We start from the raw sequence: 13,584 nt of genomic DNA, 5'->3' as shown, positions 1-13,584 counted from the left end.
GCCGTCATACAGTGTGAGCGAGGGACTGCGGGGGCTGTCATACAGTGTGAGCGAGGGACTGCGGGGGCCGTCATACAGTGTGAGCGAGGGGCTGCGGGGGCCGTCATACAGTGTGAGCGGAGGGACTGCGGGGGCCATCATACAGTGTGAGCGGAGGGACTGCGGGGGCCGTCATACAGTGTGAGCGGAGGGACTGCGGGGGCCGTCATACAGTGTGAGCGAGGGACTGCGGGGGCCGTCATACAGTGTGAGCGAGGGACTGCGGGGGCTGTCATACAGTGTGAGCGAGGGACTGCGGGGGCCGTCATACAGTGTGAGAGAGGGACTGCGGGGGCCGTCATACAGTGTGAGCGAGGGACTGCGGGGGCCGTCATACAGTGTGAGCGAGGGACTGCGGGGGCCGTCATACAGTGTGAGCGAGGAACTTAAAGCAAGTGATATTCTCTTTTTTTCATTTCCTAATTGTAAATTTGTGTTAGTCTAATGTGAATGATTATTGGGACAATCATATTATCGAAGCTGTTGGCAGCATTCAAAGAAATGCTTTACAGCATATACATGGAGGTGGAGTTTGGTGATGTTCACTGACTTCTATGGGACAGTGTTCTAAGCATGCTCTGTCACCTGTGCAGAGGTCATTGTGCAGAGAGGGGAAGAGGAGTGTGACAATCTTATATTGTGAATAGTAGATCTGGTGTTCGCTATATGTAACATTTCATTGTAATTCTGTCTGTGATGACAATGAGATGACTACTGAATAGTGATCTCTACAGAACAGGAAATGTCAGCCTATTTGACTCTGTGGCCAGAGGAAAAAGTGCACGATTTCTAGATTTTATTTTTAAATATAGTTATATGGAAAATGTTAAACAAAATATATACATAAACCTAAAAACTTGATTTAAACAATAGGTAATTTTCTGATTACATATTTCCCAAATGAATGCAATGGGCATGGCAGGAAAATAAATCACTGTATGTCGCACACTGAAATGAAGGGGAAGCCATTGTTTTGAGTGGATCTCAGTTATTCTTCAGTGTCAGTGCCAAAAACCAGGCTGGATGGAGAAAAATTGCGAGTCCCAGTCTGGAAATCCTCAACCTTCCCTGAATATTTAACAAGAAGTAGTCTTGGAAACATCCCTTCTAGGTAATTATTTTAAAATAAATCCATTACATTTAGGAACATGGCAATAAAAAGTCATGCCATTAATCCCAGAAACTAGAGAGGTAATCCTGCAGAGATCCTAATACACTACCGCACACCTTGTAGAATTTAGACTCAATATGTAAATCTGGAAGGAAAGTTCCTCCGAACGGTTTAAGGGGAGTAAAACACACAAAGTCTGATTCAATGCACCCAAAATGGCAAAATCTGTACCCAAAGTTTTTATTAAATCACTTAACCTTTATTTAAAAGGAGTTAAAATGTCAGCATTTAGAGGATGCCAGATGCCACAAAACCACAAAGAACAGATGTCCTACACAGCTTACACACTGCATACTTCATTAAGCGTCGCTTAAAAAAAAAAAGGGGGGGGGGGGACCTGAAACTGATATTTGCTTTATTTTCGAATAAACGTTTGTGCAGACTTTCATTAAATGATGTGCGTCGAGTTGTCTCATTTTAGTTTACTTTGCCAAAATAAAAGTTGTCAAGTGTTCAGAAGTCATTGGAAGAAAAAAAAAAAGTTCCTTTATTTTGTTTTACTGCATTGACTTTGAGGGAAAGAATATCCACAACATTAGGCTTAGTTAGCTCTATTTATGTCTAGGCTTTGGCATATGTTCCCTTTCTATATACAGGCTTTCATTGTTCAAAATTAAAAATGGAGAAAGAAGCAACATTCATCTTGTTTCAGGAGCTGTGAAATATGTTCAGCAAAACCAATTTTTAATTTTCTCTATCGGGAATCCTTATGTCTTAGCCAGAGTGGATGGAAGTTACAAGGAGTGTCTCTCGCTCTGGATGACCTGCCCTGTCATGCGTTACACAGGCACATATTGATGTGAATGGGCGCTGTGTAATGTGCAAAGGGGTTGTCTCATCTAATTAAATAGCTAGAATTGCAAAGTGCTTCAAGAACAAGTAACTTTGCAATCTATCTCTTATTAAAAATCCTCTCAGCTCTTAATAACAAAGGGATTTTTCATTTCATACTGTACATCTCTTTGCCAAAGTTACCAGCCACCTAACAGTGACAGCTATACAGCCTGCAGAGCAAAGCCGACAGAATTGCTAGATCCGGAAAGCACATGGCCTCTGCAATATGGGAGAAGTGCGAGGACAATGCTGTGTGTCTCAGCAGCACGGAACAGCGGACAGCTCGGACCAGTAGTTCAACCATGCCGCCGGCAAAAACTGTCAATCTTGAGAAACAAATCCCCCACTTCCACCCAGTAAACAGGAAGACGGGAGGTAGGAAAGCAGTGTGCTCCTGAAAATAGGCAACATGAGACATCATAGGGATCTCCACAAATTACTCCTCAATTATGGGGTTTACAGCAGTGGGGGATTTTGTGTTCAACTTATTGAGACGTTGAGCATGAATTTACTTTAATCTATCTGTGATTGCTTCGTTTTTTAGTCTCAGAGGAGATAGCATGGCTCAGTTTTTTGAGTTGGCACCAATAATTACCTTGTTGAGTTAAAATGATAGCATTTAGATTTTTCAGAACTCTGCAAGAGCCTTCAATCAACTGCATACCTAACAATAAGTCAAGATCAAAGCTGAACACTTGCATCCTACTTTAGGTCCCAATCTTGACACTGCACATAAGAATTAAAAAAAAAAAAATCTGTCAGCAGGTTTTTGCTACCTCATCTGAGAGCAGCATGATGTAGACCAAGAGAATCTGAATCTAACAATATATCACTTAGATTACTGGGTGCAGCCGTTCTGACACAGAGGTTTTAGATTTAGAATGAAGCAGAGCTGAGAAAGCTAACCCTGCCCACACCAAGCTTTCTATATACAATGTCCATAAACAGTGAGGTGCCTTTCAAAGGAAGGGGCGTGTCGGACGAGGAGGCACAAGCTGCTCTAGTCCAGCAATGATAAACTCCTGGTGCTAAAACAATCATTGCAAGGAAACAGCAAGCAGCTTGATAAGAGAAGCATCACTGAAATCTGTGTTTAAACCCCCTACAGCATGCAGTCTTCAGCTTACATAGCAAAAACCTGCTGACAGATTCCCTTTAAGAAGGAACTGTAAAATCAGCCCTTTTACAAGAAAAAAAATTTTTTTTCCTTACCCATTTGTTATATTTCAGTGGTCCCGTAAAGCCCATGGCCTCGATTATCTTGGTAAATGTTCCAATCTCTCCCTCTGAGGGTCGAAGTTCATCTTTTGTGGAAAAGCTCTAGAGCAGGAAAAAGAAAGTCATAAAACACACATGAATCGCAATGCAGTAAAAAAAATTCCACAATATAATGGTTTCTCAAATATATGTAATTAGGAAAAGTAAAAAAAAAACAAAAAAAAAACGTCGTCATTAATTTAGTATAAAAGCTCTGGCCCATTTATAGAAGAGACTGAATGAAGTTGAGCGCTCTGCTGTCTCACCATCTTGACAGCTATGTGAGACTTCCTGCCTCTGAGCTGGAACATACCGCTGTGTAGGGGAAGATATTGCACTATGTAAAAACAAGGGAAATTTGTGCTGCTGTTCATGCTGAGTGATCTATAAAGCAATGTAAGATGGATTCCTGTGTATTACAGAGCAGTACCAGAAGGAGACTAGGAGAAACAGCTATAGAGATATAACCTGATACAGCGTCTCTTCAGTGTGTTGTGGCTGTGGGTTCTCTGTTTATGTGGCGAGAGACTATAAATTACCCTTTAGAAGCAGCGCTGTTCCTCAATAGTCGATTAATAGGTTTACAAGCACATATTTCCTTCTAGTGGATTACCCCTTAAAAAGGAGCCATTTCCTCCGCTTAGATTAACCCTTAAGAAGCAACTATATATTCCATTTCTATCTGGGCAGTGGGTCCATCTGCGGGTCCATGCAGATGTACCTGCAGAAGCGCTAGTCGGAGCGTGAAACAGCTGTCGTCCACCTCCTCCCCGCATTCCCTGCTTTCCATTCATTTTATTTGAATATGAAATAAAAGGATTCTTATTTTTACCTAAACGGTGAGTGCAGCTTTTCATCATCTTCTCTCTATTGGACTATTGTTTCTGCATTTTAAAGCTAGCAACGCAAGTTTATACGATGTGTATTTGCCGTTAAGATTCAGGTGCGGTCATTATGCATTTAGGAGGTGGTGCAGGCTCATTCTCCATTTAGTAATGAGGGTATCTGGCTGACACCTCTTCCATACTAAAGCTATGGCTTGGTGTCAGACACCCTTAACCCATTACCCCTAATCCCATTACTCCTAATGTCGCACTTGTTTTGTCAGTACATGTGGATCCACTGCATGTAATGACATTTCAATTGGTCAAAATCTGTGGGTGAGTTTATGAAATAAAATGAAGAATTAAAAAAAATGGCGTGGGCTCCCGCGTCATTTTCATAACCAGCAGAGGGAAAGTCAACACTGGGGGCTGATATTACTAGCCGGGGAAGGGGCCATTAGCCAAAAATGTTCCCTGGCTATTAATAGCCCACAGCTGTTTGCTTAGCGTTTACTGGTTAGATTACAGGGGGACCCCTGAAAAAAATTGAAGTAGGGTCCCCCTATAAAATCTAACCAGCAAAGGCTAAACAGACAGCTGTGAGCTGATATTAATAGCCAGGAAAAGGGTCATGGATGCTGGCCCCCTCTGAGGCTAATAATATCAGTCCTCAGCTACCCCAGAAATGGCACATCCATAAATGCATCAAATCTGGCACTTCGCCTCGCTCTTCGCACTTGCCCTGGTGCGATGGGAAGTGGGGTAATAGGGTTAGGGTTTATGTCAGCCTTGTATTGACAGCTGACATGAAGCCCAGGTTAGTAATGGAGAGCGTCTATAAGATGAATAGTAAAGGTTTTTAAATAAACACACAGCCTGAAAAAAAATCCTTTATTTGAAATAAAAGTCCACACAGTTTTTATTTTTAAATAAATGATTAAAAAACAGTATACTCATTTAACGCCTAATCCACTGAAGCCATTGTTACCTGTAAAAGAAACAAAAATAAAAAACAACCATATCCCTCATTTGTCCACCGTGATGATATAATCCACAGTGTCCTACGAAGATCTGGCTCACTTCTAGAGAAGTCACATCAGCAATCATTGGTGTGACTGCTCTAGAGGACAGCAGGCTACACACTGACACAGGAGTGTAATCACTCCTTTGTCAGTGCATACCACTGAGCTGCCAAGAAAGAGGTCACCAGAGTTCATCAGCTGATGAGCTCTGGTGACCTCACTTACTGCACCACCGCTGCGTGAGAAAATTCTCATGCAGCGGTGCAGTAAGTGAGGTCACCGGAGCTCATCAACTGATGAACTTATGTGACCTCTCTCCCGGCAGCTCAGCACTATACACTGCGGGGAGCGATCACACTCCTGTCAGTGTATAGAGTGTTGCTGGGTGATCCGTTCGCCGTGGGACACTCACGATTACGGCGGATAGGTGAGTATAATGCGTTTTTTATTTTAATATCGATTTTAACTTTTTTTTTTCACTGTGAGCACAGGCGCCAGCTGATGACAGCTCCCATCAGCGGCGCCTGCTATTAGCGGCAGCAGCCATAGGCTGATGGGAGGAGTAGTCTCTCGTCAGCCGATGCCTGTGACCTGCGGTCAATTCTTTGTGCGTTTTTGATCCATTGACTTCAATTGAGTCAGTCAAATAAGCAGCAAAAATCCGCAGCAAATCCGCAAATATTTTTAAACCTGTGTTTTTGCTGCGAATTTGACTGACTCAATTGAAGTCATTGGATGAAAAACGCAGCAAAAAACGCATAAAGAATTGACATGCTGCAGATTTAAATGCAAAGCAAATCCTGACAGGAAAATTCCTGATAATGTGCATAGCATTTTAGGATTCTCATTTCATTAGGTGGCAGAAGGATTCCCTTTTCCGCGCGGAAAAAAAGTAGTGAAAACGCACCAAAAATGTACAGTGTGCACACAGCCTAAAAAGATAAAGCCGGAGTAATAACAGGATAATTGTGGCCAAATGCAGACTAGATTCTCATCCCCTTCTATCAGTGAGGAGCTACTGAGAGAGGCGTCTGACTCTAGTCGACACATGACCATAACTATGCAAATCACATACTTGCGATCACTAAGCTGGAAATACAGAGGAATCGTGACAGTGTGTGCATAGCGCTCTATCACAATTCATCAGTCTGCAGTGAGGGCGCGACTACAGAAATTTGTCTAGACCCTGGAAAACAATGTTGGGGGGGGGGGGGGAGAAAAAAAGAGTGTGTGGCTTGTAAATTGCATGTTGTCCTTTTAGAATTGATTTATATATACTCGCCTCCATTGAAAAATAGATGAAACAGTCCATCTAATGGAGCCCCCATTAACATTTTTTTCTCTAAAGGTTTGGAAATGCTAGTGTCGTGTTGTGTCAGTGTGTAAATATACTCACTGATCGGAGTCTTCTCGGGTATCCTGCTCCGTTCCGCTCCTCTTCGGAGTCACCTGATGGATATTCAGAGTCTCTGGGTCACACTGCGCTCTATGTGATCCAGAAGTGGCTTTTATAATGTAAGTTTATGGAGCGTTAAAATGAGATTCTATAGATTTACATTGTAAAAGAGACTTCCAGGACACTCAGAGCGCAATGTGATCCGGAGAGTCTGAAGAGTGGTGACGTCACTGAGAAGAGGAGCAGAAAAGTGATGGATCCCAAAGAAGGCGGCGGTAGGCGAGTATGTTATCTCATTGACACTACACGAACACAGGATTAAGGGAAAAAAGTTAAAGGAATGCTTCTTTAAAGCAGAATATAAGTGACATCTAGTTATATCATTTCTTTGTAGTAGACCTGGTTACATTTAGAAATATGAAGACAGGATAATATGTGAGTGGTATATGTTCTATCAGTGACATATTATTCTGTGCCATATATACCATCTGATGTCTGTGCACACAGTATATTACATAAAGTATACAGAAGAATACATGACTCGTATAGGATATACTGTGACTATAGAACATCAGCTATTATCCTGTATATAACATTGGATGTCTGTGCACATAGTATATTACATACAGTATACAGGAGTATCTGTCACTGATACATCATATACTATGTATACAGACAACATATGTCATATACAGAGTAACGTGATGATATAAAATCTGATGTTCTGTACTCTTAGTTTAACATCTAATGTCTGTAGGCACAGTATATAATATACCGGTTACATATTATACTGCATATAACATCTGATGTCTATGTACATAGTATATTATATACAGTATACAGGAGAATATGTGACTGATATACAGCATATTATGCTATGCACAGACATTAAGTGTTACATACTGGATAATAGGTTATAGTATATATTACACTGTGAGACAGACATCAGATAGTACACAAGTCACAGAGTATCCTGTATATAACATTGGATGCCAGTGCACACAGTAAATTATATCACTAACATATCCTATACTATGTGTATAGACATCCGATGTCATACACAAGATAATATGTGATGATACACATTATACTATGATTACAGAGTGTCTTGTGTATGAAATATGATGTGTGTATATATAGTATAGGATATGTCAGTGACATATTCTCTTGTACACCGACTGATCACTCCTGGACCTGGCTATAGGACATGTATAATGTATGGCACTCATACTGCCCTAGACACTTTCAAGTGGTCACGCCCCCTACTGGCGAGTCAGACTAAAACCACATGTTCAGTATTTATTATTTAACCTCAGTATTTGTAAGCCAAAATCAGGAGTGGGTGAAAAATGCAGGTGGACTAGTTTCTATTATACTTTTACACTGATAAATATGGTGAATTGAGGGTGGTGGTGGTGGTGGTGGGGGGGGGACATGATATAATGAAATGTGTGAAGAATATTCAAGATAATCCCATGTCTATCAATGTGCCCTGTTTGGTGGGGCATTCTAGAGGTCTACAAAGGCAAAATTGAAACCTGACAATTCAGCAGCAAAAAGAAGGGAGGGGGCTGAGAGACACAGTGAGTGACAAAACTCTCCACCCTCTGCTGTGGAGCTGCCACAGGAAAACCCCCTGTGGCTTCCAAACCATGAGGCATGTTCTTTGTGTCAGATATTATAATTCAACGAGTTATGGGAATACGATACATCCCAGTGATGCACCAAATAGATTTTTGGAAACCCAAGGGAATGGGGAATGTCACCCTGGCTTTCAGCACAGTCCAGCGCATAGGGAAAGGAAGATACATGGCACAGCCTTGAAGGGGGCCCCTAGGGCCTGGTGCTTGGTATCCATGCGTAGCAGGGGCCCAGCTGGATCTTATGACACCGGCTCCCTAGGACCATCCATTAAGGAAGTATAGCCCATTCTAGTTTTGGAGTTTTTAGCTGAGAGAGGCCAGGGGTGGAGAGTTAGGTTCAGCCAGGAGGCCGGAGGGGAAGTGACCCAGAGGGATTAAGAGCTCCAGCAGCAGCTAGCTCAGTGTCTTTTTCCCTGGGAGGTCGTGAGGATACATCGTGTGGGAGAAGTCCTGCAACAAAGAGAGAGCCCCACAAGCCTCCCATGTGGCAGCCCCTACCCCACAAGCCAGGCCTTCCATCTGACTGGTAATTGACTCTTAATAACTGCTTTATATCATTTGTACTATTGTGTTTGCATCTCTGACCATTATGTATGTATAACCCTTACGTATATAGTATGATGTCTAGTGTGCCCTTTGGCAATTAAATATATAATTTAACCTTGGGCTGCTCTTTTATCTCGATCCACGAACAGGGTGTCTGTGTAGAACTGTACCAATCCGACCTTACGCGTCCCCGAGAGGGTGTGGAACGTCACGTTGGTGCAAAGGGCAGATCTGTATCACGTGATCCGTCTGACGTAATTGTGATGTCAGGCGGGTGGCGAGGTGTGGATTCATCACAAGTGGTTGCAGCGGTGGGATTCTGCGGGGTCTCTCTGCTGCATTTCTTCCCATTGGTGGCAAGCGATGTGGGATCGAGATAATAGTGTGCGAGTGTGGAACGCATACTCACAGACACCAAGGACTGCCAGTAGTAGCTTTTGCTGCTGGGGTCTTAAGATCAGCTCAGCAATAGACAGTCAGAGTGCAAATACTTGTAAGGTGTGTTGGTGCATCAGGTTGCAGTTTGGGGTCAGTGACCATAGAGTACAAGGATGGCCAGTGGCACCAGGGGCAGAACCAAGGAGATGTCCAATGCTCTGGATGGTAGGGAGGAGGATGAAGACGATGTCGCTCCAGAGGAAGGGGAGTACAGAGAGAGAGTCGCCGGCGGTCGGTCCCGCAGTGGGCCACCCACCACCTGCCCACCCCCCCAGCCAGGCAGGCTTGGATGAACTTGTGCAAACTGCCCTGGCCAGCAGCCACACGTCGCGAGGCAACAGCCGCAGCAGAACGTCAGTGGATGCGCGAGCACCAGGAAAATACACTGCGGCTCCAGCTCCGGCTGCATGACCCAGCCAGTCCAGAGCCCCCTAAGATCCAAGTCCCAAAGCTACAGGTGGAGGACTTCCCCCTGCTGGATAAAGGAGGGAACTTGGACATGTTCTTGCTGGCATTTGAAAAAACCTGCCGTCAGTACCATCTGCCTGAGGACCAGTGGGACCGGTTCTTAATCTCTCGCCTTAGGGGTAAGGAAGTGGAAATCTTTGGGTACCTGCCCAGTCAGACCACCCTGAGCTATGAGGACATCAAGCAGGCTCTGGTCTGGCTGTACAACTTGACCCCTGAGACGCACTGGAAGAAGCTCCGGGGTATACAGAGGGGTCCTGCAGACAGCTGGGTCGATCACATGCGAGCCCTACTGAGAGCTGTTGATCAATGGACCACAGGCCTGGACCTCACCACCATCTAAGCAGCTGAAGAAGCTCATTGTGACTGAGCAGTTTCTATGGAACTGCCCGGTGGACCTCCAACAGTACCTCCATGACCAGAAGCCAAAGCGGGCCTCTGCAACAGCAACACTTGTTGACGAGTACTCCAACAACAGGACTCCAGAGGCCAAGAAACTTGCTGGCTGGAGAGGGAGTAAGACAAAAGCAGTGCAAGCTGTCCCTGCCCCCAGGCCCAAGGGGCCACCCACCCATGCTTTCCTCTCCACGCCGGTAGGGAAACCCCGACTGTGTCACCTTTGCAGACAGCCGGGCCACTTCAAAGCCACGTGTCCCCAGCGCCAGAAGGTCCCGTCCCCGTCCCAGAAACCGTCCACTGTTTTGTGGGTGAGTGGGGGTGGTGGGAGGTCCCTTGACAACCGTCAGACAGACACTCATCATAGGCCACGCCAGGACCATGGGTCTGCGAGACACCGGCGCTGAGATGACTCTTGTGAGGCTTGAACTGGTGTTGTCCCAGGAGTTGATACCTGGGAAAACTCTAGCGGTCTCCGGGATTGGAGGCGTCGAGCCGGCGCTGCCCATCGCCAAGGTATATTTGGACTGAAGCATCGGGAGGGGAGGGAGGTGGGGGTAACTCCAAACATTCCCTTGAGTGTTTTACTTGAGACAGACTTGGGGCGACTAGTGTCCCACTATGTGGCCACAAAACCCCCGAGGCCTGACTCTCCAGACAACGTCATGTCTACCCCTATTGATGCCAATGTTATTAACATGCCTACTTATGGGAATGTGGGGGTGGGTGATGTACTGTGTCCCTCTCCCCTCAGGGGGGAGGAGAGCAATCAAGTCAGCTGTGATAAGGCCTTAGAGTGTGGCCAGTTGGCAGGCTGGAACAGTTTGTCCTGTGAGATTGTCACAGAGGAGCCAGACGGGGAAGGGCAGTCCCAGGAGAGGTAGGGCTCCCAGGTGAGATCGCATGGCAGGGTTCCTCCACAACCGGGATGTCAGAGGGCCAGGGTAGTCCTTTTAGACTGCAGGCTTGCTCAGAAACAGAGGAGAAGCGGGCACTACCCGTGGTCACAGCGCCGGTGGCCGCTGTCACGTGCAGTGGTGGCACCTGGGCCCCTAGGGAGTAAGACGGCATCTCCCTTTCCGACCAAGTGGCTGCCGGGTCAAACGGAGGCCAGGAGTCAGGTCCCGGGAAACTGACAGAAGAAGTGGCAGTTTCGTCTATTCTGGACATGTCCAGCCAAGGGTTTCAAGCGGTGTTGGAGACTGACGACAGCTTGAAAGCTCTCAAGGAGCAAGCAGCACAGCCTCCCTTGGACTCAGATCTCGAGCGGGTGGTCTGGGACCAAGGACGGCTGTACCAGGTAACGGTCCAGCGAGGTTCACTGGAGGTGTGGCCAGGGACCGACAGTTAGTGGTACCCTATCCATTCAGGGCAGAGATGTTGCGGATGGTGCACGAGATTCCGATGGCCAGACATCTAGGGATCACTAAGACCAAGGCAAGGCTTGCGCAGCATTTATATTGGCCAAGGATGGGGACGAGGTGACTGCCTACTGCCGGTCGAGTGACACCTGTCAGAGGGTGGGGAAGGCGGGGCGGCACCTCAAAGCCCCATTGCTAACTCTGTCCATCATTGAAGAGTCTTTCAGGAGAGTGGTTGTGGATTTGGTTGGCCCGATGGCCACTCTCAGCAGCTCCGGGAAACGCTTCATACTGACGGTAGTAGACTATGCCACCCAGTACCGGTAGCCTTGTCGTCCATTCGGGAAGACAAGGTGGCCACCGCCTTACTGGAGATTTTCTCTCGAGTGGGTTTTCCCCAGGAAATGCTCACCGACCGGCGGACCCGGGTCATGTCGCAACTGATGAATGTAAAGAAATAGCAGCAAAGAGACACCACAGAATCCCACCGCTGCCACCAATGTGAAGAAATGGCAGCAGAGAGATCCCGCAGAATCCCACCGGTGCCACTAATGTGCACAATTGCAGCAGAAAGACCCCACAGAATCCCACCGCTGCCACCACTTGTGGTGAATCCACACCTCGCCACCCGTCTGACATCACAATTACGTCAGACGGATCACGTGATACAGATCTGCCCTTTGCACCAACGCGACGTTCCACACCCCCTCGGGGACGCGTAAGGCCAGATCGGTACAGTTCTACACAGACACCCGGTGTCCACAAGGGTACGGGAAGGCACTGGGAGTGAGAAGAGGTGGTCCACTCAGTCACTGACATGGCACCACACTCGCTCACACCCCTGACAGACCGAGAGGCCCCTTCACTAGCACCAGTCAAACAGAACTTTGTCAGTCTGGGAGAGCAGCCACGTGCTTCTATTAGATATAAGTCCCCGGTCGGTTAACGGGAATTATATCAGGCCAGAAACCCGCCCTGGTAGCATAAGGATTAAGCCGAACAACGGACGTGTGGCTTCGTGGATCGAGATAATACAGCAGCCCAAGGTTAAATTATATATTTAATAGCCGTAAGGGCACATTAGACATTACACTATATACGTAAGAGTTATACATACATAATGGTCAGAGATGCAAACACAATAGTAGTGGTACAAAAGATATAAAGCAGTTATTAAGAGTCAGTTACCAGTCAGATGGAAGGCCTGGCTTGTGGGGTAGGGGCTGCCACATGGGAGGCTTGTGGGGCTCTCTTTGTTGCAGGACTTCTCCCACACGATGTAACCTCGCAACCTCTCAGGGAAAAAGACACTGAGCCAGCGGCTGCTGGAGCTCTTAACCCCTTTGGGTAAATTCCCCTCCGGCCTCCTGGCTGAACCTAACTCTCCACCTATGGCCTCTCAGCTAAAAACTCCAAAACTAGAATGGGCTATACTTCCTTAATGGACGGTCCTAGGGAGCTGGATCTGGTGTTACCGAATCCAGCCAGGCCCCTGCTACACGTGGATACCAAGCACCGGTGCCCTAGGGGCCCCCTCAAGGCTGTGCCGTGTATCTCCCTTTCCCTACGCGCTGGACTGTGCTGAAAGCCAGGGTGACATACCCCATTCCCTTGCGTTTCCAAAAATCTATTTGGTGCATCACTGGGATGTATCATATTCCCATAACTCGTTGTTGAATTATAATATCTGACACAAAGAACATGCCTCATGGCTTGGAAGCCACAGGGGGTCTTCCTGTGGCAGCTCCACAGCTGAGGGTGGGGGGTTTTGGCACTCACTGTATCTCTCAGCCTCCTCCCTTCTTGCTGCTGAATTGTCAGGTTTCAGTTTTGCATTTGTAGGACTCTATAATCCCCCGCCAAAGAGGGCACAATGATAGACATGGAATTATCTTGAATATTCTTCACAACATGGAATTATCTTGAATATTCTTCACAGCATGTAATTACAATGAATTTGGGGAGTAGGAAGTGCACAGCAGTGGGGCTAGCCCCTGTTGTACTGAACATGTGCAGGTTGTCAATTCCAAAGGATGCTCAGTAGATTCCTCTCACTGTGCAATATGCACAGTGACAGTCCGCTCTCTCGCAAGCTCTGATCAGAAGTGATGTCTCTTGCGGGGACAGGGCTGGTCTCTGCTCATTCCTTTACTTAAACTGTGTGCTTTGCTGTCGGCTCGTGACTTCTT

General features: G+C 46.4%; 1 protein-coding gene across 1 annotated transcript in view; it reads right to left on the bottom strand.

Moving 5' to 3' along the window:
* UQCC1 (ubiquinol-cytochrome c reductase complex assembly factor 1) overlaps positions 1-13,584 on the bottom strand; it is a 150,679-nt gene that overhangs the window by 103,940 nt on the left and 33,155 nt on the right. The window contains exon 4 of the mRNA XM_073683536.1: positions 3,257-3,364. Within this exon, the coding sequence (XP_073539637.1) occupies positions 3,257-3,364 (108 nt within the window). The remainder of the gene's footprint in view (positions 1-3,256; positions 3,365-13,584) is intronic.

This window comes from Phyllobates terribilis, unplaced genomic scaffold (genome assembly GCF_046119375.1).
Source record: "Phyllobates terribilis strain yellow unplaced genomic scaffold, ASM4611937v1 Scaffold_5__5_contigs__length_657084704, whole genome shotgun sequence".
Taxonomy (NCBI): domain Eukaryota; kingdom Metazoa; phylum Chordata; class Amphibia; order Anura; family Dendrobatidae; genus Phyllobates; species Phyllobates terribilis.
The sequence above is the reverse complement of the archived record's forward strand: the minus strand, read 5'-3'. Positions and strand labels throughout refer to the sequence as shown.